We start from the raw sequence: 26,921 nt of genomic DNA on the forward strand, positions 1-26,921 counted from the left end.
TCCAGCTGTATTGGTTGAGAGGCTGTTTCGAAGCCGGTCCCTTTTCAGTCACAGTGGGCAAAGTGGGCCCTGCGTGGTGCTTCTGACAGGTGCAGGCACGGGGCCGGGGAGGTGATTGCTGGCAATTCTTTACCCACTTGGTGGTACAGCCCCAGCAGCTGGACTAGAACGATCATGTGGGTTAGAACGATAGCACTGACTTGTTTTTATCCTTCTCCCAAGCCAGAAGAAAGCTTTGGTTTTAAGGACTGTATTTAACAAAACTACAGAATGACTGCCAGGAATGTGCTTTTTCCTCTTTTGAGTGTTCACGTTAAGAGTTTTTTTTCTTTTCTATTTCAAAAAAATCCCTTGCAGTGTGTGCAGCTTACTGGAAGAGCTGTTGAACTTTTCTTAAGCTTGTTTATGGCTTGGGATTTTGGACATGTTTTGTTACTATTGTTTGAAATCAGCACCTGGGTCTTCACAACTCTTTTTGAAGTTTCTCAGAGATTTATTCCTACACGGAGACATTATTTTTAAACTTCCCAGTATCAGCTGCTTCTGAATCAGTCTCCTTACACGTAGCACAATTTTAGGAAATCGTTCTGAAATCAGTTGGAAAATGCAGAGTGAACGGTTCTCTCAGTCTTACAACACAGAGAAGCCCGTGAGTAGATTAAATGTTGGATCCTGGGAACATGTGATGGTGGAGGGAATGGTAAATGTGTGGTTGCATGGTTTCCTTAAGGATGTGTAGCATGGCTCCAGAGCCATGTCAGGGAAGCAAGTGTGCACAAAATTGTAGATTTGATGACTGTAATATTTATATCTCCTCAAGGAGAGAGCACTGCATTAAATGTAAAGCTACTGTAAAAGAAATCTGTCTGCTGTACTTACTAGGCTTGCTGAAAAGCTTCAGTAAGTGTCCTTAATGTAAGCTGACTTTGATTGGAGCATTGTTTTTATATTTTATCTATAAGTTCAGGTCCCTTTTCAGTATAAATAGTCATGCATCTGAAACATTTGAACTGGTATTCATCTGCTGTTTCCCTGTCTGAGAACCGCTATCTGATCAAACCAATATTTTTTAATTATGTATTTATAGACAGAGGGGAGAATAGTTTACAGTCAATGTATGATCTTCTCTGCAAATCTTGGAATATTGTGTTGGGTTTTTTTTAATATTGCCTTATCGGTTTCTTTTTTTTATTACTGATGACTTCATTCTGCTTGAATTCAATGCTTCAGTTTCTTTGGGGTAAACTAATAGATTATGTATGCGATATTTGCACAGTGCTGATTGAATTCATCTGGTGAGTTTGAATGTGGTTCATATATTCACATAATTGTCAGGAGCCAACTTGAAATTCAGAACTGTTTCATGAGCATTGCACAGGGCATCATATTTATCTCACTTTACTCAGGAGTGGGTAAAACTTTCATGGTAAGATAGAATGCAGCTCTTTCAAAAGCCAGTGTCTTTTACATTTGTGCCTAAAAACTGGTGGAGAAAAAAAAAATTGTGGTGCTTTAACTGTATCCTGAAAATATGAAGCAGATGTACTGACCCAACCCTCTTCCTACCTGTCCCCTTCACTTTTCTGACAAATTCTGAACCTGCTGGCCATTTTTGACCAGACTTGACTGGTGACTTGATGCTCAAGAGATACTGGAACACAAAGCTTCACAAAGTGAAAATAAGCAGCCTGCTAGAGAGACCCAGATGAATGCTCTTGCATTCATTCAGTGGAAATACTGCAGTGTGAACCATTATCAGACACAAGAGAACCCACAGGAGAGAAGCACAGGAAATCAGACTTCACGGAGCTGCTTGTTTCCACAGAGATTATGCTTGTGTTTTCACACTAATCCAGATGGATAACTTTCCATGTGCTGCTATCTTTCATTCAAATGTTCCTACTCATTCTCATGCTTAGGGTTTGTAGTTTAATACTGCGTGGCAGAGGTTTGCCAAAGCAAAATCTGTCAAGCCCTGTCTTGTAATATATATAATCAGCTTGAACTCTGCAGCACCACTTCCACTTGCTGGCTCAAAGGGTTTGAGCAGAGGGAAGTTCACCTACCAGAGATCTACAGTCAGTAGAGCACAGGCTCCTGTTACTATGTCTTAAAATGTATTAATCTTGGATTTAACTTTAAAAGGGGGGAGAAAACCCAATGTGTGTGGTATTTTCAGATTGCCTCTTCAACACAAGTACCTAGAGGTAGAAAGTGGGTATGTGGCCATTAGACTACTGGTGACAGGTGCTATACAGTTTGCAGAGAGCTGCAGGGAGCCAGATTGGCTGGAATCAAACTAGACCTATTGCCTGTATTTCAGTATTTCCCTCCAAGCTAGTGCTGCTTTGGGCAATGTTGTTGGCAAAGCAACAGGGACTATACTTTGGGCCTTATCTATATGTTAGCAGCCCTCATTAAACATGTTATCTGTACTCACAAGTAATGTCAGGGGATTTCACAGGTATTGTGCTGTTCATGAGCTATGGACCAAACTTCACTGTTCTGAGTGATAGTCCCCATTAGCTAGACCTCAGTTTCAGTGTTTTGCAAACTGGAAATAGTTCTCCACTATTTGACAAGAATTCATGCAAGGAATAGAGGCATTTATCTGTGGAAGGAATAAAGGTGAAGAGGGAATATACTTTTTTTCCCCCCTCAGTAGTCCACAGAGTGTATGCAAGCTTTCTGCACTGTCTTGGCAGATCATGAGAAAAATTTCATATGCTCTGGAAGATTTCAGTAAGTCAGCCAGAGAAGCTTGAAACCTCTGGGACTTTGTAGAGTGGATGGATAACTTAGGCTTCAGGAAAGGAAGTCATTTGATTTTTCATGGAAACATACTGATGCCTTAAGTACATATTTCCAATTGTAACTGCATATTTAGTTGCATTTGCAGCCTACATGGAATTTCTCTTAATTGGTAGTTAATTTCCAACCAGTCTATATTGCTGATAGATACTAGAAGCTAAGTATTATTGAACTCATGGGTTTATGTCCAATATTTTGTATGTGCTGTCCAAATTCAGTTTGCTATGCAAATCCTATGAAAGGCTTCCCTAGATTCTGGCATACTCATAGTGGAGTGCAATGTAGCAAGCTGCTCCACTGAGTCTGTGCTCAGGTGAATAAATCTCTGTGTCTGTAGTCCACTGGTGGTGAGGCAGAGTTAAGGTTGTAGATTAAGAGAATATATGATGATGTGCTGCAATAACAATGGTTTGAGTTTAGGAGCAGCCACAAATTAATTGTATAATTAATAATCCCCTGTGAATGCCAGTAAATGCTACTTAGCTATACAGTCAGCACTCACCCCAGTGCTGACTACAGCAGGGCTGGAAGTAGCTGCAGGAAACTTTTAATTATTAATTTTAAATATGACCAGAGGTTTTTGAATTCTTAGCCATTTTCAGGATTTTATTTAATACTTCCTGGTTATAGCTTGAGCTTCCACAGTTGTACAAGCCCAGCTGTAAGGTTTTAGAAGGCTCACTAGGGTCAAAACCCCCAGAAAGGCATGTGTTTAACTTGATAAACGAAGCAACTCCACTGGATTTACCAGAGCAGTTTTCAGTGTATGCAGTCCTGCATACAAGTGAGTCTTTGTGGATTACTAAGTGAATTACAGTTTAATTACCACTTTAAAACGATGGTGTCAAGATTTAATAGTGGGCTTTCCCATCTCTCTTGCCTCCCCTGGATTTTCATGGCTGATGTTTGAGTTCTTTGTATAATTGGGAGGGAGTTTGGTTTTTTTCATGAGACAAAACTTTCCTGTGCTTCTCTGTGAATAGTAGTTTATTCTTTTCCTAGAACATATGTAATTTTAGGGAAATTCCACATTTAGCATGGGAGCAAAAGGAAACATTTTTTGTCAACTTATCATTATTATTATTAAAATATGATAGTCATTTATAGCTGCTCACAGGAATGTTAAAAGTTTTCTTGTGCCCCCCATCTGTCTGCATCCATCTGTTGTCTCTTGTCTTGTACAGGAATTGTTAAGTTCTTTGGACAGGGACAGCCTTTTTTAAAAACAGGGATCAAGTTCACATTTAGCAGCTTTGTCAATATAAGAAAGCAAAAATAAGGCTGATATGGGCCAGTGGGAACTATGCAAATCAGGAAAATCAAACATAATCAATTTGTCTCGGGTGTGTACCTGGTCTCAGATATGTGTGTTCATAGGAGTTTTATTTAGATTTTTTTTTCCCCTCAGTGGCTGCACAGGTGGGGGGAATGCTGATCGTATCCAGAGGTTACGGAAGGAGTACCACCAGGCCAGGCGGGAGGGCTTGCCCTTCTATGAGGACGACGAGGGAAGAACGCAGCTCTCTGACTACGACCAGCTCTGGGTAGGTCCACTATGGGATCCAAAGGGCTTTTGCAACATTCAGAGTTAGCAGAAGGTGCTGACTTGTTTGTGTTTTCTAGAAATCCTGTATCAGTTTAACATGAATTTAGGGAGTTTATATGAATGGAGAAATCCTTCATGCCAGCCTACCAAAAAAAAAGTTAATAGTGAGAACTTGGCTAAAATTAGCTTGTTGGTTCACTGTGTTTGATTTAGGCCCAGATTTCCTCCTTTAAGCCCAAGATAGAGAGTGACTGCCAAACTTTGTCACATGTGGTAACATCAAGGCTTTTCAGATGGATTCATGGTACTCTGGCTGTTCATCCAGTAATTCTCTGGGCTAACAAGAGCATTAGAAGAGCAGACTCTCACTGTGCTTAGCTGCAAAGTCAGAGGGAGGAAATAGAGGCATGTCTGTCCTACCCTTCCTTCTGCACACGGGACAGTAGCAATCTGGCCACGTTACAGCCTTTATAATTTTTAAAACGTGAAAAATGTAATAATTTGTTCCTCTGCCATCAAAAGATATTAAAATATTCTACAAACACTATAGAAGTGTTACAGGCATGGTGTATTATTCCCTGTTTTACATCTAGGACTCACACAACACAGAGACATACGAAGAGTATGTCTTCTCTCCACTGATGAAGAGTAACCTATAACCTATAGAAGAAGCAGAGGTTAAATCAACAGTGCCAGATTTTTGAATGTGTTAAATAAATGCAACAGCCATAGTCTAGGGGTACTCAAGAGCTCTGCCTGAGCAAGTTTTGAACTTGGACTCTGTCTCTTTAGAAGTAATTATAAGCAACCAGCATTCAAAAATGTAACTTTGATAAAATGCAATTTATGCTAAATTCAAAATTTTAGTTTAAAAAAAGACAGAATTATGTTAAAATCTTTAAAATCTATATACATCTGAAGTTTGAACTAACATTGGTTTTAATGTCTCCAAACTACTGGTGTGAATGATGAAGTGAGATCTGCAATGACTGGGACTATAGTACAAAAAATCCTGGGCAAGACTAGAATTTATTGCAATCACAGAGAGATACAGAGTTAAAAGGGGTTTTTTTACATAAATTATCATATGTATTTGTTCATTAATTCCAAAACTGTTGTTGTATATATTATTCTGATTCAATTACTAAAAGTGTCATCTTCAGCGAAATAATTCTTTCCTTAGAGCAGTTAACTTTAATCCACTGCCTTAAATTTTGTGACCCAAATTTGTGAGTCAATGGACCTTCCGTTCTTCTTCTGAATTGCTTTTGTAAACTATAATAAGAATATGCATCAAATGTGTCTTTCTGGTGAAATTCTGTGTTGTGGTAAGTGTCCTGACAGGCCTCAGACTGGGTCAGGGCTACCTCTTCAGCAGCCTGAGGATTTCTACTTCTTATCTAAAACTGATAAAACCTTATTAATGCTCAGATGAGGTTGAGATTTATGATCCAGTGTGGTTTCACAAGATTCACAAAGGTTTCTTCTAGGTAATCCTCTCTAAGCCTTTTCTGTTAGGTATAATGCCCAGAGATTACTGATTTCCAAAGCTTTGCTTTTCCCATGAGGCATGTTGTTCTTAATCAAAGCACCTGAAAGGGTGCTTAAAGTATCTAAATCTTGAAATAATAATGATTTGTAATAGTGGCAGCAGAGTTGTTGCTTTTTGTCCTTCCAGTGCAGAATATTTGTAAATACTTTCGTTGTGAGGAACGACAGTCTGCTCAAAAATCAGAGTTTACCTTGAGGGCTTTGGTACTCTGAAGTTTGTTGCTTCAACTTCTCGTTGAAGTGGTTTCTAAACTTCAAAGACTTCTGGTCTCTTCATTGCAACAATATCACCCATTCATTGATCCATCCAGCTGTGCTTTTGTAGGCACTGTCTTCTAGCCTTGAAAATACTGCAGCCACAGCTTGCTCTCTTTTGACTCATGGCTGAAAGTTCTACTCCTGCGTGTAGTTTTACCCTTAAAATACCTGTGTTAAAATCTACAGAGATGGAAAAGAAAGAACAAAATAGAATCAAAATATTAAAAAGAAAACAGATGTCTCAAAGCATCTTGCCAGGAGAGTCCTCAAAATAGTTTGTAAGCAATGCCATCATTCCCACCTTGGGCAGCTGACCCTCAGCAGTACTGTGGTAACACAGATTGAACAACAGCTGATTTTTTTCCACCTTTACTTATCAGTGAAGAGACATGCTGATGCTTAATTACGTAATTGTGAATAAATAAAAACTTACTCTAATCTTCAGGATGTCAAGTCTTTCTTTGAAGAGACAACAGACAGCTGAGGAGGAGGAGGAGGAAAACCTTCTGGTAGAAGTTTTCTTTCTTCACACCGGAAGTTATGGCACCAGGGAAGCTGCAGCTGGAAAAGAAATGCTGGGTCTCTGTATTTTTAAGACTCAATTAGTCCTTTCCTTACTTTTCTCAGTCGACTGTTTTACCTAAGCCAGCTTTCCTATAAGATGTCTTTCTAATGTGCAGCAGCTGCTGTAATCACTTCCCACCATCTCATGAAACATGCAGATAAGTTGGGAAAAGCAGAGGATAATTAGAGAAGACACTATCCCATCACAAATCAGCAGCCTCAAAAATGGACCCTGGGTCTTGTCCTCCAAAATAGTATCTGAGAACTCATGAGGCAAATTTCTATCTGATAAAGCTGACATTGACAAGTGGCCTTTAGCTGACACTGTAGTGGGACAGAATTTCTAATAGAAGGGGTACTTCTAACAATCTACTTTTTTTAAGTGGGATAAATCAAGTTAAAGTGCAGAGCCGGCTGAAAAGCTAGCATTGTAAGGGAAAATGATCTCATGACAGGCAATTGGGATCCATAAATGTTTTAAAAATAAGGTCAAAAATTCATTTTAAATAGGCCTGCTATTCTCTCATCATCCATTCCTCCCCCCTGCATCCATTTTCCAATTCTCCTCTGTCCTCATCTGTTGCTGGATGAATTTTTTGCTCTCTTGCGCCTTCATTCTGCTTTCTCTTCCCCACAGTCTGTTCCTTTTCTTTTTGTAAGGAACTGAATAATTCAGTTTAGTGTGTCTCCATAAACAGATGAATGTATATAGCACTGTCTCTGCTATAGAGCCAGACCCTTTAAAATTCTTTTCTAGTTCCATTGTGCTTTGGTTTGTTGTCAAGTTTTGCATCCTTTGGACTTTCTCCCCCCCATCACCCACCCCCTCTTTTGAGGTTTATAACTAGTATAAATGATGAACCAAATTCTGTATGGTGGATCACAAGGCTTAAAGTAAACCTCAGCTGGTTAGCCAAAGGACAGGCTGATAACAAGTATAAATATTGTCTAGGAAATTGAATGCCTTTTGTTGTCAGTGTAAAATGAGATTACCCTAACATTTTCTGACAGCTAGGGAATATTGGGATGTATCAGCTCTAAAAAGGGTTTAGGCATGTGCATACATGCTCATGTCTTAGTGCGACATCAGATACTCAGAGCACTCATGAACATACCCAATAAAAACCTAATCCGGGTCTCCCGAATGAGGCAGATGTTTATGTACTATTATCATAGCTGCAGTATCAGTCAGACCCTGAAAGAACTGTGTAAGAATAAGCTGCAAGAACTTAGTCACTCTAGGAGCTGGAAGGCTTTTTCATGGACAGTCTTTTTCAGGGCTTTAGAGGCACAGGCTAATAGCAGATCATGAGAAATAGCTAAGGAGCTGTCAAGATGAAGCCATGCAGTTAGCATCTGCACTTGTATTTAAGGGCATTTAAATAATGAGGAATTAATCATCTATTTGAGGATTTACTTGGATTGTCTTACAGACTTTGTACAAATCCAGTTACTTAAAACATCAATTCTTTCCTTCAGGATGGCAGTAAATCCTTGAAACTTTATCTTTTTAATGTACACTCAAGGACTGCAGGTAACACTGGCCACATTGCAAACAGTTCTTCACCTGTTAGTGACCACATCAGCTTCACCGTACGGGACCTTGGGTTAACTGGTTCTAAAAGCCATTTCCTTATTTGCAGATCGGATTTGCAAGCTTGTAAATAACCTAATGATACAAGAAAACCGGTCTCTCGATACTGGCTGTGGACATTTCAATTGAAAGAAACCTGTAATGTACTGAGTTTTGTCAGTTCCCAGCTGAGAGTAGGAAAGAAGAATCATGCCTGTGTGTGTTAAAGGCCATGTACTTTATTGTGTGCCTGGCAGGATTCCAAGCCTAAAACTCAACGAGAACAAAGAAAGGAGCATTAATAACTGCATTATTTTTCCATAATGTGTCAAAGGGTTCTGCGCTTCCTTCAGGATGAATAAGGAGCTGTTTGTACTTTTCATGATCAATTAATTCCAGGTTCAGGATGTTGTATTTCAAATAGGTTAGGTTCCTAAAACACGCAAACATTTATGTTGGACTATGGTTAGAAACCAGAATTCCAACTTCTAGAATAGTAACATTCCTGTCTTCTAGCGCAATGGGAGAAGCTGACAATTTTATGTGAAACCATATAGCAGAAACTGATGCAAATTCCAGACTTTCTGAGTCCACAGACTATTAGTAGAAAACATTAAATAAAAAGAAAAATACAAGAAAAATACAATAACGTATTTAAAGTATAGCTGCTTTAAAAAATACGGATCGGAAGTATTTTTTGTTAGAATACTAATTAAGAGAGTACACAAAACATAGAACGTATGATCAACTTACTGATCGAGAACTTTTTATGGCCCCAACTTGTCTCTGCTTAATGAAAGTTTCAGATTGGGATGTATTGTACAGAGCTGTTCTAACTAAGAGCAATTCTGAAATTGGCCAGCTTTTGGGGGTAGTTTTGGGGGAAAATTATTTGGGAGAAATCCCTGCCAAACCTCATGTGAAAAATAAACTATTCCAAATGGCACATGCAAGGAGAGCCAAATTCAATTCCATTAATACTAGTAATAAGGAGTGACTTCTATAACTTGTTTGGAATCATTCCTACTTATACAAAGGTTAGATTTGGCACAGATTATCTGAACCAGAGGGGAGTCTGAAATGCTCATGTCTTCATGCATACACTTTGTACATGCTCTCATTTACCAGGGGAAACAGTTCTGGTGCCATATGTCGTCTTATCAAAGCTCATTGGTACTGTTTATACCCTACAATATTATGTGAATTCCAGAAATACCTCATGCCATCTATTCCACAAGGTGCCCCAGCACATAGCTGGGTTTTGCTTTTTTTCAGTGCAGGGGAGTGATTCTGAGGAAGACAAACACTAAGCATTTCTCTTACTTCATACAAGTTGTTGAAAGAAATCAGACCAAAACGTGTGGTGCTGCCAGGCTGTGGCTGTCCTTGCAGGCTCACAGTACTGAGAGATTCTAAATGTGCCAGCAATCATGTCCTTTGCAGTTAGGATAGGTTCTTCTGATATTGCCCAAATGGAGGATTTGAGTAGGGCATTGCAAAGATCATGACAGCTGCCATGGATCAACTTGATATGATATGAAAGGCCCTAGAGATTTTCCATCGTATATATTTTGCTTAATTTGCCAATATGTTAAGGGAGGCAAGAAACAAATCTCTAACTGATAATTATATTGATGAGGGGAGTTTGTAAGCAGGTAATTCACGCTGTTTAGTATGCTGAACAGTTACTGTGTTTGAGCACATAGTCCACAGCTCTGCAGCTTTTGTCTGTGGGCTTTTTATTCTGTGGGGCACAGAAAATGAGCACAAATAACCTTTTTGGAGCTAGGCTATAACCTGGCTTGACTTCAGTTCTCAGTAGTAGCTGGGTCTTTGCAGTTTGCTTCAGGTTTGGCAAGCTCCTGTCAGTATAGGCTTCAACAAGTTTCTGTCTACTTGGTGGTCACTCTGTAGACAGGGGACTGTGTGGCCACTTTCCCTGAGCATGTGTGCACACTCTGCCAAATCTCAGGCCAGCGTCACATGGAGAAGCTGGAAGAGGACTGAGATTTTAACACCGAGCCTTGGCGCATGGGGCTGCCAAAGTCAGTACTTTGCACCCTGAGCTTTCCCTTACTCACCCCCAGTGATACTTCTCTGTGACAGCTTGGTCCCAACCCCCAGCAGCTCAGTGCCCCACACGCCAATAGAATCAAATACAGCTGCTCCTGGGTCTGACTATAAGGGTGGGTGGAAAGCAGGCTTCCTTTTAAAATTGACCTCCTCTTCCTCAGGCCATTAGTAAGAGGCCTGCTTCACCTTCTGAAAGGGGGCCTCAGTTAAAACACTCACTTTTTAATTACAAGACAAGTCTGTAATGCCACTGAAATTCATGTCTGAAGCGAAGCATACACTTAGGTATTTGCTGGATCAGGCCTGAACTCAGGCCTCAAACCTGACCCCCTTTAGGCACAAGCTTTGGCCTTTACTACCAGGTATCCGGTGCATTTGTCAAGTGGATGCTGACATGGTTGACTTCTTTTTCAGTTCTTACAACTTAATTTCCCTGGGTCATGTTCATGTTCAGTGTTGCTGATTAAAAAGAAATCTCTTCCCTAAAACATACCAATGATCCAAAGACTTGCCTGCCTACTGTTGTGCCAGACAGCACCCCCTTGCCTGAAGATGCTGGTCACTGTCCAGCTCTGCCTGCTAGGGATAATATCCTGCAAAAACAGAGTGGTTTGGACAAAGGACTGCAAAATTTGTCCATTGAAGATCAGGGAAAGCAAAATGACCTCAGTGAGGCAAACAGCAGTGATTGCCCAGTGTGTGCAGAACTTGGGGGTCAAGGGTTGAGCTTGAAAGAAGCTGGGTCAAGCAATACAACTGTGTCACTGAGGCCGTTAGAGAGCCCAGATCTTGTATTTGTTATAGTTAAGTATGTGACAGAAGCCAACTGAAATAATGGACTTTTCATTACGTTTGATTTCTGGATTGAGTTCTTCTGTTGTGTAACTGTGCAGCACTTCTCATTACTGCAGCACAAGATCTGAGGTGGAGGCCTTGGGTCTTCCTGAGTTTTGCTGAAGTTCCTCACTGCAAAATGCCTTAGCAGAACTGGTTGTTAAATTTCATCGTAGATGCAGCTTCAGCAGTCAGGGTGTCAGTGCTCTGGCTACATTGTTGTCTTGCAGTTAAACACTAAAAAGTTCAAGATTTTTTCACAGCCAAGGTGTGAAAAGTAATTAGAATGTATCACTGGTTGCTGGGTATAAGCAATTATCTATGAATATATAAAGGCCCTATTTTTCTCAACAAACAGGCAACGTTATAATTATTTAAAATGAAAAAGAAAGTCAGTGACTCAGACATGGGGAGATTGGGTGGATAACTTTATTAGTTCCCAGTCTAAGGTCTGTAGTGCAGATGCTAATCTAATATCAAGACTGCATTAAAATAAAGTACAAAATATGAAAAAAGAGAACTGCATTTATCCCGTAAGGCTGGTGCTGTACATAACTTTGACTGTTCTGCTCAAGGCCAGCTCTCTTCAATGTTCAGCCCTAAGTCTGAGTCTTAAAAAACACTGGAAAAGGGAGAAGTAACATCTTCCTTCTTGCTCCGTGCAGAATCTGACTGGAATACATTTCTTCTATCAAATGTGCTGAGTTTTGAGTTCTGCAAAAGTTAGTAGTCAACTTAATCTTTGTTTGCATTTGGTTTTTAAAAACTTCTTTAGTGTTCTTGCTTGGTTTAGTACATTGAATTTGTAAGCAGAAATTTCCCAAGTCAGAATGGGACCATGCAACCTAATCTGAAGAGATGATTTTGATTTGATTTTTGTGTGTGTGTTTTGAGACACAAATCGAGGTTTTTTTATGTTGAACAAGTGTTTTTGACACTAAACACTAAGAAAGCAAGCACAACACATACTACTGCCTGTGTTTTTGCTGCTTTTTCCTTATCAAATGGCCTGACTGCTGTGTTAAATGTCATGTTGCCCAATATTACGTAGAGTCATTCCAGCTGAATGGTACGTTGTAAGTCCTGTATGATAGGAGATACTGAGTCTTCTGTAATCCAGGTGATATTGGAATGTCTGCCTTGCAAGCAGAAATATGAGTTCTGACCCCACTGCCTCCAAGGGTGTCCTGCTGTTCAGGACAGATAATATGTGAATAATCCAGTGGCCCAGAGTAGCATAGATTTCATAAAGTAGTATATCAAGTTCAGCATGTAAGTTGTGAATGTGTACAACTGAGCAGGAGGACAAATACTAGTATCTCTTCTGCAATTCAGTCTGGTCATCAACTGTAAGATCTTTCTAGATTTAGTCTATTCATCTGTTTTCTTGCTAGGCTGGAGTAATGACTGTTAAAATTACTATTACAAATAATGCCCTTCTGTGTTAGGAATGCCAGTGCTGCACCTGACAGCAAACAAGGGCAGTAGCTCTGAAGGCACCTGGGGAAGCCTGGGTCAGGTGTATGCTTTACACCATCAGCTATTCCAAGAAAAGTCAGAGTAGCAGATAGCTAGAGTGAAATTTTGACTTTGAAGTTACTATGTGACTCAAAATGAAGGGAGTCACTTGGATTCAAGAGTTTCTTGTAATGCAGTAAGCATGGTTATATTAAATTATATTCTATAGGTCAAATTTGATAATAACTTCTTCAAGATAAAATAAAAATTTATAATTTGAAATACATGCCTGTGCCTTCCATCTCTGGTCTGCCATCATCAAAACAAAGTCATTCTGGCAATCTAAATTCAATCTTTCCTGTGGAATGATTATAGGGGAATTTAACAAAATGCTATCTAGTGATACCCACCAGTGGATCAGTATGAACATTTACATTTGTGTTTGAAGCTAATTTTTAATGTATTTCTCTTAATTTGCTAGGAAGATACCTGTCAAGTTAGCAATTAAACTGTAATTTGGTCACTGAGGTGTTTACACGGATTAATAGATCTCTCCCTTAAGCATATGCTCCTGGGTTTGAAATAACAACTATACTGCCTGGTAGCATGACCCCACTTGAGTTTCACACACACATGCACAAAATCAAATTCCATCACATTTTAATGCAAATTTTACCTTTGCAAATGATGGCCTGAAAAGAAAGAGTTTCCATGGTAACCTTAGGGAACACATAACCTGTTTATCATAACTTCTCCATGAAGCAAGACAGGGGGTGGGGAACATGCTTTGATGTCAGCTGTATTTTTCTGTAGACAGCATTCTGCTCTAGCACATCTAGAGAATTTACCAAAATGCTTGTGTAATGTCCTAAATCAACTTTTTTTTCCCTTCTTAGAAACAAAAGCAATTGTATGGAATAACATAGGAGGTAACTGCAATAGGCAATATTCAACTTGTTAACTGACCTTTCAGCTCCTGTCTATAGTTTGACAACTAGGTCAACATTTTGAAAGACCAATCAGAAATTAATAGTTAACAGATCTCTTCCATCACTTTATCTTTTCTTGCTTTCCCTCCATGCTTTAAACTTAGCCCTCAGGTATCCCTGCTGCCTTTCAAAGCCACTTTTTTATATTTTCTTGTTCTTTCACTTCACTGCTGAAAGTACTTTTTTGAAAAATGCCTTGAAATATCTCTGAACTCCTACATTTTGGAGCTACCACGGAAAAGAATATATTGATTATACTTCACATTTGGTGCTGGCTTTCAGAGTTGAGGTGGTGGCTCCTGGAGCTGCCATTAGCGAGAGTGAGTTTGATGGCTGTGAGCATCTGTAAGGTTGTATTTTTCCTGCAGATGCACGGTAACTCCTGGATAAAGGAAAGTATGTCTGCAACTTTTTTTTAAGGTCATTAGGAGTAAGGAACAGATGTTGAGGTTTTTCAGAATGCAGCTTTGAAGTGCCACTTAGGAGTCAACTGACAAGACTGACCCTATAGGCAGTGATTTTTGGGACTGGAACACAGAGGAACCATTGCCCACAGTTACCCATCTGGTATCCATCTGGTACCAGCAAACAACAGACAGTACCAAATCACAGAAAAACTGTACCAACTGCTAAATTGGTATCAGCAAGCAAAGAAGGTCACCACCCAACAGCAGTTGCAAGCAGGAGAAACAATGTCTGTAACATTTACAGACTGGTATCTGAAGATCCGGAGGAACCTGATGCCATAGCATATGGAAAGCAATTCCTGTCTCTAAGCCTGCTTATGCTGATGTTGTTTGCTCAGTATTAATCCAGGTTTTGGGGGGGTTTTGGGTTTGGTTTTTTTTGTTAACCATATTGAATTTGCAGTGTGGAGAGCTTTTGTCACAATGCCATTGAGAGAGTGCCTCTCTTTATTGGCATCTATGTTTAACAGGATTAAGGTGGATTTAATACCCTGTGCTACAGACTAACCATTCAAATTCTAGGAGTACTGTTCCATAGTGGTGTCAAATCACAATGGAAGGAGTTGAAGTTAACTTTTAACTCCGTGACGATTTACTCTGCAGTTTTTCTTTGATGTGAAGTATTCTTGGGGAGAGCTGTGGCAGGGGGTTGTTTTCCAATTTTATTGCCGCCTTCTTCTTCTTCCCTTTGGTAATTTTCTCCTTTCTTCCTCCTTTTCTTTTCTTGAAGCAGTGTGCTGGTTTTTACAGTAGCTAAGTGCATAGAATGCAATAATACAACAGTGAGAGATTCAGTGCCTCTAGGTGCTGCTACCCCTTCTACTCTTGAGGACCTCCAGCAAGGCATGATTTTATAGACAGTGAAAGGCTTGCTCTCCCCTGTGAAGCTGCCTGCCTGCAGGAAGCTTTTCACTGTCTATTTCCACTACTTGCTCTGCAATTTAGTTCCATGCCCTGCTATTTCCCCCTTCCCTCCCTCTTTTCTTCCCTGACATACACATGCATATACCCCCTGCATGCGCATTCAGCACCAGCACCAGATGTAGGTAGACAGAGTGTTATCTCAGTGTGTGCGTTAAAACACTCAAAAATACACCAAACATTTTCATTTTGCCATCCTCATCATAAATGGAAATATTGATCTGTCCTCTGTTTGCTTTCCAGGTACTGACACTGTCATTTCATTTTCCCTAAAAAGGGCACAAGCTCATAGCTGAGCTGCAAAGCATGGCCATTACACCCTGGCATTGGTGCCAAAAACTCTGCTGACTTAGCTAGAGAAAGATGCTGAAAGCCCCTGACTTGGAGAGAAGATTCGATTCAATTCACTTCATACAATGTCTCTCATGAAGTATTTCAAAATGCCTTATATCAGGAGATAACATAATGAGAAAATGCTTTAGAGAACTGGATATTCAGATAGCAAGACAAAATGATACACAGCAATGTACTGGAGTAAAAGAAAAGATGACTGTCATTTAAAAGCAGTAATCATCTGGATAAGTAGTCTTGTAAACTAATTACAGTGAGGAGAGAAGCAAAGAATGCAAGACTGGGAGGAACAAGAAGCAGCTTCGTTTCAAACAGGCTAAAGCAGAGTACTGGTTTCATAGAGGGAGAGGAATTACACACAGTATTGTAGAACAACTAAAGAAGACCTGCTTTAGAAGCGTATCCACACATATGGATTAGTATGCTGTATATTGCATCACAAGTGTATCTCTGTGACAGGTTAAGTTATTCTCTTTAGTGGCTGGGAAAAGATTAATTACATTGGCCTGGTTCAGGGGAAGGGCAATTGAAATGCCTCCGTGTAGTAGGAAAGAATCAATGCTGATGGGTGCTGTGGGTTTTTGGTTTTTTGTCTTGCTGCTTTTAAGATTTTCTCTCAACTCAAGGGAAATTTCTGTTTGCTTCTACTTTGGAAATAGGTTTGCAAGTGAGGGTGTTGCAAATCTGGTGCTCATTAAAGACAATTAAGAGATAGAATTAACCAAAACATATTATACAACTAATGGAAAAGGAAGCCACCCACAGAGACAGACACAGGCCAGGAAATGATCTCATTTTGCTTGGTCAAAGGAAACCATAGTCCTCCAGCACCAGGGATCGGGGGTTTGCAGAGTGAGGGTTCAGAAAGCAGAGTATTTTCTTTGTGGGGCTGTGCAAAAAACACTTTGCAGTTCTGGCTTCACCTCCATCTTTGCTGTTTTCTCTCTCTTTAGTGTTGCAAGATACAGCAAATGCTGAGAGCTTGTTTTCTACAAAACTAAGGCAATTGCCATGTTTTTAAACTGTTATGGGAACAGCCTGTTTCCCTTTTAAAGTTCCCATCTGTGTTTGTATTTCCCTCAGTCTATTGCCTTTATAGAGAATTTTCTGCTCCCTCTAAATCTAACCCATTAGTTTCACCTCCTTGAACAAGAGGTAGGGCATTACCAAGAAGGAAGAGTAAATCCTGAGATAATCAGCCCTTCTTAATTCCACCATGGAACACTGCTGTTCTCAGTGTTCCTAGTGTTCATTGCATAGGGAGAAGGGACAAGTGACTCTGAGTTTGTACATTTGTGTGTGAGCATGTGTATGTATATGTATATGTCTGTACAGAGGAACAGTCAGAAGGGGAGCATTTAATTGCCTTGCAATCGGACCAACCAAGTAGTGTTCTGATTGCATACAGCTGATTTTCTAAGTGAAAATTTTCAAACCTATTCAACAGCAAAACCAAGATCATCAGTGACTCTGGAGTGTGTGTCTGTGTTTCTTATGGGGAAGAGGAAGGATGGTTTGATTACTGTCTCTTTTTTCCTTTGGACAAGGATGTTTTTCTCATCCAAGGGAAATGCATTCTAGCAGCATGAACATAACTATTAATCAACACTTAAGCAATAATCAGTGAATGAAAAATGATGACCAGAAACTGAAAATGTACTTGCATAGCTACTTTGGTGCTTTTCCTTTGAGATCATGCCCTTGCATTTTAACGTGAACAATTCTTATAAAATTAGTGCTGATATATTCCAAAAGGCAGTGGTTTTAAAAACCAGAGCTTATTTTTCACTTTAAAAAAATACTTACAGGGAATGATACATTAAGATCTGCATAAGTAATGTTATAAAACTACCTTGGTAGTCTGAGATAGAGTCTCAGTTGATACGAACCAGTAATATCTTACGGAATTTACTTAAGAGATGAGGATGCCAAAATCATCATCAATGGAATGCTGTATTCAAAAGTGTGAAGACGTTCAGGATACAGAGATATAAAGGTTTTTCCCGTGTATTTTCACTCATAAAGGAGATAGAGGCACCGAGGGATGCAGGTGTATGTTAGCTTTGGGAATGCCTCCAAGAGGAATCAGATGCTATTGAAATTAAAATAAAACCCCCCTCAGTATTTAGCATGCTTTCCTGAATCAGGGCCGGGGTATGTGGTGGCACCCAGCAGAAACCAAGGCAGTGTGACTCTCCTAGTGAGCAATACTTTGCTTTTGTTCTTCAAGATGTTTTTTGACAAATTTAGTTATGGTTCTAATAGCATCAAGAGTTCTTTGGAATAATCTCAAAACCAGATTAGTATAAAATGCTTAAAGTGAGTGTGTGCTTAACAAAAAGAAAGCACAACATTCCCTGGGGCTGAGCCCACAAAACAGAACTTCAGGAGACTGTGAGGTCATGGCTAGGTGATTGGGCCAAGAGCAGGCACTTACAGCCATCCATTGATTCACCTACCCAAATTATTTAACCTGTATTTACTGTTGACATGAACATAAAAAAATTTTAGTTATTTGCCACACTACCCAAAACAAACTTGAAGACATTGGACCATGATTTGAGAACCTCTGACAATTGTAGTCCTGAGATACCTGTAAAATGGAGCCAGAACAGAAAAACAAACTCAGGATCTGCTGGGAAGATACTGCTCCCTTCCTTGTTCTTGGAAACAAGTTTGTTTGTAAGAAGCAAGTTTGTAACAGGGAAGTTGAAAGTGCTGCTCTCTCTCTTCATTGGTGGTGGTGGTTTTAAGAGTTCCTGTGGAACATCATCTTGGTTTGCCGTTGCAGCCGCTTAGTGAAGAAAAGCACAACTAAGAATATCAAAAATAAGTATTAAAGGTGCTGTCTTCTACCAAATAATGGCAAAGCAGTACCAATGGGCTCATAAACATTAGACTCCTCTTTGAGGACTACTTCTGCCGTTAAAATCAATGCAACTTAATTAAAGCAAATTATAGATAGATACATCTATAAATAAGATATTAAAGTACGCTGCTGAATATGATAATTGCTGCATATTTAGCAATCAGCGTGTGTGTTCTGCTTTTGCCAGGAGGGATTTCTTTCAGAGGAATCAATGGAGCTTTATTAAAAACCATCCAAATTAGAGGGAGAAATGATGAGTGTTATAATAACGCAAAATCACTGTTTCAACTTTTCATTGCAAAACCAGGAAAGCAAAATATATCCGTCTTTGTGTATGTAAGGAAAACATCAGGAAAATTCTTTTGAATTGTAGACACTGGTAGAATTTTTAATCTTTACCTTTTGATGCAAAACATAAAAAAACTGGATGGAAGAAAACCTGCTTTCTGTGGAAATGCTGGAGGTCTTTGAGGGTGGGATAATGAGGATATCACAGCAGTAAGGAATTAAGAAGACCCCATCGATCAACTTCCTCCGTTTCACATGGAACATCCAGTTCACTGCCTTACATCACCCACCTCTGTTTTAGCAGCTAAAGAAAGTGTTAGCAAGTCAAATTGTGCTCTTAAATTTCACTTGCAGTTCCCAGAACCAGGCAAAGTTAAAATGCAAAAAATAAATGGGTGAATTTTGATGCTTCACCTGTGTATGAAACATTGAGACCAAGGTAGGGAACAAATCCACTTTTACCTCTCCGTTTTTCTTCAGTTTTCACTTAATTGAAAACAAAAACCAACTGTGTCTCAGCAGAGGGGAGACCTGAAGGTTAAAGGGCAAATTCCGTTATACCACGGCTCTTTTTTGGCATGCTGAATCTCAACCCATGTGATTAGAAACGCTCACAGACAAAAGAAGAGCTTTGAGAACAGAGGTCAAACCAGCATCTGAATCAAGTCCTTTAGCAGATGATCACAAGACTACTGAAAAATGTACTAAGCAATGCAGCAGTTCTATGTGTCATGTTTATACACAGACTTTCAGGCAAAAAGCAAAACTGGGTGGCATTTTCAAAGCACTTGGATTGATGGCAGAACAGAAGCTTCACTCTGCAGCCTTCCTGGGGTGGCTCCTGTCTTACAGTGCATGTCAGTCATATAAAATACAATGGTAGTATCCTGCCATTTTTTATGGGTAGAAAACCACAGTGCACAAGCTCAAGTGACTTTTCTGAGCATACACAGTGAACAAGTGAAAAAGTTAGGAGTCCCAGGACTCCTATGTCCATAAGCTTGTCCTGATCTCCCTTAATTTTAAATAAGTCAGCAGTGTTTTGCCCTGGATTCCCAAATGTGTCACTAAAATCACATCAGCCTTGAGGAAGTTATGCCATTGCTACTTACTTAGTGGGCAGCACATAGTCCAAATTTTCTTTCTGATCTTAATGGTAATAGAAATGTTTGGAGGAGGCTTATTGTTCAGAAGCCAGGGAAACAAAGGGTTAAGAAGCAAAAGGACAGAGATGCTTAGCATTTAAGTGAAGAATTAATAATCCTGAATGCAACACCCACTGTATATTATTCTTTTTCAACAGTGAGAAACTTCTGTCTCTGAGTAGTGGTTTTTCTATAGCTGGTTAAAAAGCTTTAAAAGAATTTTTGTAACAAACTGGCCTCTGCAATGATGATGAAGTTTGCTATATGCAAGTCTAAATACCTGCAGGAGAGGGAACAGTAACTGCAACTTTATGAGACAGCCAACTGGAAAATGGCTCTGCATCATTTATTTTCCTTATAAGCAGTATCCATGGTCTTGGGTTTTCACTGTGCTGACTTCACTCAGGATGGACCTTGAGCAGGAGTCAGGTGGGAATCTGTGAGAAGAAGTAGAGCCCAGGAAAAAACACACTGTCCTGCTGAATTCTTCTGGTAGGGGCAAAGAGTTGTTGCTGATTTCTATTTGCAGTTTGGTAGCTCTCACCTTGAGCTGTGTATGGATGCACAAGAAGAAGTCAATTCTGGTTTCATGAAGCTTAAACTTCAAAAAAGATCGCTGTAGTTGTTATTTTTTGTACTACAACATCTGTCCAACCCCTAACACCTTGATCCATAAGGAAGAGGCAAGAGAGGCTCTCCTGCTAGCAGCTAGAATTGTACCCTTAACAAATGCTCCAAGAAGGAAATATAAGGTGAGAGGGAATGAAATGCAGGATCTCCTGGGGAAAAAACAGTCTCATGCACTTTTCTGTACAGTTTTCAAGATAGGCAGGAGCTCAGGATTAAGTAAATCCTTTCTTTTCCTTTAAAGAATTGTTATTCTGCAACCTCAGAATTTTCCTGTAGGCAAATTCCAGACTTACTCAAGACACCTGCTTGCAGGTATACTCTATTTATACCTTAGAATGCATTTGCAGATGTTTGAATGCTCTAAGATATTTGTTTCTGGGCTGATCTACAAGTGCAGATTCATACCACCTCATTTTGTTATTTTTCTGGTACCTTCTCCTAGTCCCTATTCGCAGGCTAGGGATACTCACTGCTAGCTTATCACTTCCATGTGTTAGAAAACTCCTCAAAGTGCCCTGCAGTTACCGTGTTTGCTGGGGACATCACTTGGCTCTGGCACTTGCCCTGCTTTTGTTTCATCTTTTTCTTTACAGTTGCTTTCTCTTTCTGTCTGTTTTGCATCTGCATGTGAAATGTGAAACTGTTAATCTTCCTATGATTTTCTGTTTTGATAAAAGTACAAATTCTGATTGTCTATGGAAATATAGGGAGCCCTGGCCTTCACTCATTCTTCGCTGCCTTTTGGCTTTTCAGATTGGTCCCCTGCTGAAGGCTGTGGACATGGAGAGAGGAGAGCAGTACATAGTGCCCACACTGTCCTTCAGTCTGCACTTCCACCAGCCTGGTTCTGCTGCTGGGAACTGGCAGGGGTTTAATTAAGGATGCAGAGATGTCATAGGATATTTTCTGAAGTGGTATCTTTCTATCACAGAAGTCTTGTCTGCTAGTGGAAATTGCTGTTTCTACAGAAGGAGACTTAAACCACAAAAACATCCACTAGCCATGTAGAAAAAACACCTCTCTGGCACACAGAAAATCCTGACCATGAAGGCATTAAGCTATATGGAGGCAGTGTCTTGTCAGTTCCTCTGGTACTGTGTCTCCAAGTGTGGCCACTGCTGTGATTGAGATTCCCAAAGGGGCAATTAGGAGAATAACCTGCTGGTGCAGAGGTTCTGCTCTCCCATTCAGCTCTCTGAGGCTTTGCCTCTCTTCAACCTGTCAAAGACTTCACTGTCTTCTGCTAACCGGATGTTAGTTGGTTTGAATCATATTTGTATCCGGTTTATTAGTTTTACATTCCACAAAGGCCTTGACCATACCAATACTTTGCAACAGTTACATTCCATGAATTGTTTGTTGTTGTTTTTTGATAAAGATAGTATTTCCTTTCCTCAGTTTAAGCGTGCTGCTCTTTTAATTGCACTGATAGGATGATGGCTGTTTCTGTGTTTATCTCTGCCCATTATTTTTGCATATTCATGTTTTGCTTGTTAGTTGAGGCCGCTCTTAAGATATGAACTGTTCATAATGATGGCACTTATTTAAGTTGATGTTGTTAATTGAAACCCTAAAAATACAGGAGCGTATTTTGGATCGTTCTCCCTGTTGTGCATTACCATACATTTGTGAAATTTCACCTGCTGTCATGTTCTCTATTGATTGGGGTGTTGGTCTCCTAAGCCCATCCAGCTGCATCTGTAGGGACTCAGCTGAGCACTTCACCTCCTGTCAGCTCCCACCTTGCTGGTCACCATGTGGTCACCACCCATTTGGCTTTGATAGGACTTCCAGGTTTTAATCTATTTTTATTAAGATTACTGTTTGTTTGCCTGAATATGTTGTGATTATTAACTACTAAAGTGGTTAAAACTTCCACACCTGGTCTGAGGGCCAGCTGCATATGTCCTCTTTTAGGAAAGGAGGAGAAGCTGGAATATTTTGATCTTACTAATTAGTACATTTCACACCGATTTTTAGCTTAGTTTGTTGTAGAAGGCAGCAAAGGAACCCTTTGCTTTGACTCTTTCTGAAACATAAATAACTTCTACTAAGGAGGTGTTTCTATTTTCACAATTTCTCTTTTCATCAGGGTAGTATTTTATTCCAGGCACCATTTTGGCACTCCAGGCTGAGTGATGATACGCTTTTACTGTCGCGTGGACAGATGGAGAAGGGAAATAAGAAGAAATGGCTGAGCCTTTAATTAGCTGTGCAGAGCCAGAGCATGCTTTTCCAGTGCACTGGGGGTTTTATATAGGGTGTGGAGACTCAGCCGCTCGATGGATCCAAATTAGCAAAATTGTGTATCCGCCACCAGGGTGTTTCTATGGTAACTGTCTCTCAAATCATATATACAAACAGACCTGGCAGGGGGTATTGCCTTCTATCTGGTCTGTAGGAAACCATCAAAAAAGGGGTGTTTTCAGGCTGAAAAAAGGCCTTGTGATGTAAATATTTTTTACTTTTGGTGATTGGTATAAGTTTTGGGATTACTGCTTGATGCTGGCACAATTCTGAGTGTCTGTGTTTTTTCATGTTGCCTGGCTGCTGTTACTCCCTTTAGGTGTGAGAGTGCAGGAAACTCACATGGGGCTGTGAATTCACCATTACCAGGCTCATGCACATAATTAATAACCTATCTACAGCTGCACACGTAGACCATGTTTTTTATGGTGAGAGACCAGATTATACATTTTTTTTCTTTTCCTCTCATTCTTCTTCGTAAAACAGGAGAAGTCTGAAGGGTCTTCTGTCACCAGTGTACCTGGGAACTTAAGGGAAATTATGAACCTGATGAAATTAGTAGTGTAAGAACAGCCAAAGTGGCTGTGACTCTTCACCTAAGTGATTGTATAAAGTCTCTCTGCGTGTTACTTTTTCTGGTGAAAAAAAATGAATGAATGATCCCTTTAGCCTACTGCCCTCTTTTTGAAATGTAGGGCAATTATTGTTAGTTTTTGCTCATCCAAGTCAGGTACTGCTAAAGCATGGGTCATTTCAAATCAGAGGTGGTTATTTCTTGTGGCCAACAGTTCTGTGAGGACTCCTTTCTGTTTTGAGTGAGATAGAGGAGAGCTTGCAAGAGGCCTATACTAAACAATTTTTTTCACTTGCAAATATCTTGGATGTTTGATGAGTGCCAAGGTGTATAACAGTATTTGTCTGGAATGATTTCTAAGCCTGCCAAGTAGCTCCAAATGATACTGCTTCTCTTTGCATTGGACTTGGCTTATGCAACATACACAGAAATGCTTTGTAAAGGTAGATAACACTTAACACACCTGAATGCACAACTTTTCTCTTTGCATGGGCTTATATATCTCTTCAGTGAAAATGGTGTATTGTGCATAAATTACAGGACTGACAGAAATGTTCTTTAACCTACAGAATGCGAAAAACATGTTAATTTTTGTTTTCTCTTTTTTCTAATCGGGCATTTGCCGAAAGCTCGGTGTGATTTATTACTTTCTTTTTAAAGAATTGTTAAAAATGTTTGAAAAGGCATTAAATCTTCCTTTCTACTATTAATCTGTAAAAGGGGAAGGGGATTTTAAATGGCCTCTTAGTATATTGCTTTATAAAACTGCTGATTCTAGCAGCACCGGAATAGGAATACATACTAATGTAGGAAACAGTGAAGGCAGTCAGAGCCTCCTCCATTTATGGAAGAAAAGACTAATAGCTCCATTTTAACAAGGCTCTTAACACTTTGGGCCATCAGCAGGCATTGAGTGAGTGAAATTGGGAGAGCTCCTGTGTGCTAAAAGCATTGAAGTTCACCGTTTGGTACCCGGTTGGAGCCTTCCTGATAGAATTGTGCTCCACAGCCAATGCCGGTTGCCATCTTGAACACAAACCAAGTAGCGCTGGCATTTTGACTGAGTGCGCTAGTGCTGCACTTTTGAAATGGCACCAGAGCATCATAAATGCACTTAACTCCCAGCTGGATGCTTAGCTTTGCAGTGGCGTTAGGGAAAGTTTCTGGATTTGTGTTAAGAGTGAAAGAAAACCTGTGTGTATCGTATTTTATACTTAAGCAAAACAAGCTAGTGGAGGGGGGAAACGCAGACGTTAGCTTGGATTCAGGCAGTTATGCCACTGTAATCAGAAGGGATGTGCTTAGTTAGATATGTCCTCATTTTACTGAATTCCAGGAGGAGGGCCAGCCAGGGAAGAAGAGAGAGAGTATCCCAGCTAGTAGGTAGATGAGGGAAAAGCTCTGAAGATTGTACCTGCTCTAAACACTTCTTTGATACAGAAGCCTTTCTTGTTAGCAGTGATAAGATTATGTATGGATTTGAAGCTTCTTTGAGCCCCTGCCTTTCTTTTGTTGATTTTGGCATGTTGCAGCATCATGTGTTCTCTGCTTATCGTTTTGAGATGCATTGTTAGTAGCTGGGCTGCATAATTGATCTTCATCTCTAATTACTCTCCTCTCCACAGGTGCCTGGAAAGGGTCCAGATGGGAGTTCATACAGTCTTCACTTCGAGGGGGTGGAAAGGCAGTATGCATCCTTACCCAGGTACAGCACTGAGCCTTGTGCACACACTGACTCACCCTCCTTCCAATGGGAAGGGAAAGCAGCCCACAGCTGATGTCCAGCTCTAACATGAGAGATTATTCTGCACTTTTGTCTTGTCACCTTTTACTGCTGATTTACTGCCATTTTATACCTGTACTATTAATTTGGACTTCTGGATTTTTATAACAGGTCTCTCATTGAACATGTCAGCAAGAGTCATGATCCACAGGTAGAGAACATGACATTGAGGGAGCTGGCTCTGTAAGAGTTATAACAGGTTGTAGCAGGGCATAAATGACTGAGTTTGTAGTGATATAATCCTAGATGGCATTGACAGAACGTTGCTGTGGAAAGCTTCCACTACAGCTGCCACAGACACTGAAGTCCCACTGTTGCTGTAAGGACTGTCTGACTGCAGTCCTCTTCCAGCAGAGCATCTCTGTGCTTTCACTGAATGCTCTGGAAATGAGAGTGAATTCTCTGAGGGGTTTTTTTAATTTTTAATCCTTATCAACTCAATGAAGAGTAATTCTAGTCTGGAACCGGTGGGGCATAACCAAAAGGAAACATTTCAGAGATTTCAGCCCCATTTCTATGGGAGTTCTAATAGCGGAGTGTAACATAAATCAAGCCAGAAAGGGGAGTGAGAGGATGCTAGATGAGATAGTGGGAAGCAGGGAGAGGAAAACAAAAATAGAAAAATATTCCCCCTTTAGAATTAGAGGGCTGGGCAAATCCTCGGAGGCATGGTCCAATCCACTTCGTGGATCTACAGGCCTTCTTTGTAAAAGCAAAGCAGAAATAGATATCTATAAGCAAGAACATGTTTTTTTGTTGTGAAGTAGTGCTGGCATTTAGGAAATCAGTGAATTCTTTCTTTTTGCTTTCTCTTTCTCCATTCAGCTATTTACATTCAAAGGTGTCACTGAAAGACTGATTGATAAATATGTAATGCTATGTCCAACTCCAGATGAAAATACAAAGAATATTTTACTTTTGCTAACCAGAATATAAAAGCTGTCTCGCAAGACATTGTTGGATGTCTGTAGGCATTTTTAATGTGTGTGGTTTCTAAACCAAAGGATGTGTCTGCAGTTTACTTACTGCCTTCAAATGATATTTGTCAGACATTTTTTCTTGGAGATTCATCCTGTGCAGTAACTGGCTTTTCTGTCAGAGATCTGCTTTCCAGCAGTGTGTCTTGTATGTATTTCCTGGCTGACTGTGGGTATGTAGTCTTCTGGGTAAATAGCCATCTTTTTTCACAGTCCTCCAACACTCATGTTTCCTCAGTATGGTTTTAGCAGTGATTTTTTGCATGTTAGTTAGGTGCACTTTAATTATATACACCCCTTTTTTATTTATTTTTGCCTTCCATTTTGTTGAGTACTTACTTGTTAATTACAAGACTAAATTCATAATTGGTGCCCAGTATAACTCTCTATAGCAATTTTTATATTTGTGTATCATGTCTTCTTTTATTCATTTTCCCTTTAAGAAAATTAACTGTATTTTTTCAAGCATTGTAAACTGAAAATTTCCCAGTGAAGTAACTTCCATAACCCAGAATTGGTTTGATTTCCCCAGTATTCCTTTCAAGGGAGAATGACCAGAAGTGAGCACTACAGTGCAGAAGTAGACATGCCCTTGCTTTATGTAGTAAGCGTTCTCTGTATCCCTTCTGTCCTGTTCCTTTCCAAACTGCTGCATCCTCAGTGTGTGTACTGCTCACCTCTACAACCTGTGTTTTTGTTTGGTTTTGGGGTTTTGGTTTTGGTTTGGTTTTTTTAAAAGTAGATTTATCTGAATCAGATCATTAATTTTACAGTGTTGTTCCCCAAACCTCCATTTAACTTGCTGGAGACACAACTCTCCAGCTCTTACGACAGGTTTGAGTATTTAACTGGCTGGAACTGTCTATTTACAAAGTCATCCAAATATTCCCTAAGCTTTTGAAGATCACTGTGAAAGTGTCCTTTCTCTCCATGCCTAAGGAGATTATGCTGGAGAGTGAGAAGACCTGCACTTCAGCAGGGCTGTTTGTGCTTCCCAACCCAAACACACTGC

At 39.9% G+C, this 26,921-nt stretch overlaps 1 protein-coding gene across 6 annotated transcripts in view; it reads left to right on the top strand.

The window, feature by feature from the left end:
- The window catches only part of PARD3B (par-3 family cell polarity regulator beta), a 402,580-nt gene that overhangs the window by 347,010 nt on the left and 28,649 nt on the right, over positions 1 to 26,921 (top strand). For 5 of the 6 annotated variants that reach the window (XM_042040921.1, XM_042040922.1, XM_042040923.1 and 2 more), the window contains 2 exons: positions 4,220 to 4,355; positions 24,775 to 24,854. In XM_042040921.1, the coding sequence (XP_041896855.1) occupies positions 4,220 to 4,355; positions 24,775 to 24,854 (216 nt within the window). The remainder of the gene's footprint in view (positions 1 to 4,219; positions 4,356 to 24,774; positions 24,855 to 26,921) is intronic. The other variant, XM_042040924.1, reaches the window with a different exon arrangement.

Source organism: Corvus kubaryi, unplaced genomic scaffold, assembly GCF_017639235.1.
Source record: "Corvus kubaryi isolate FWS band 111438036 unplaced genomic scaffold, C.kubaryi_AGA036_p1.0 37396, whole genome shotgun sequence".
Lineage (NCBI taxonomy): Eukaryota > Metazoa > Chordata > Aves > Passeriformes > Corvidae > Corvus > Corvus kubaryi.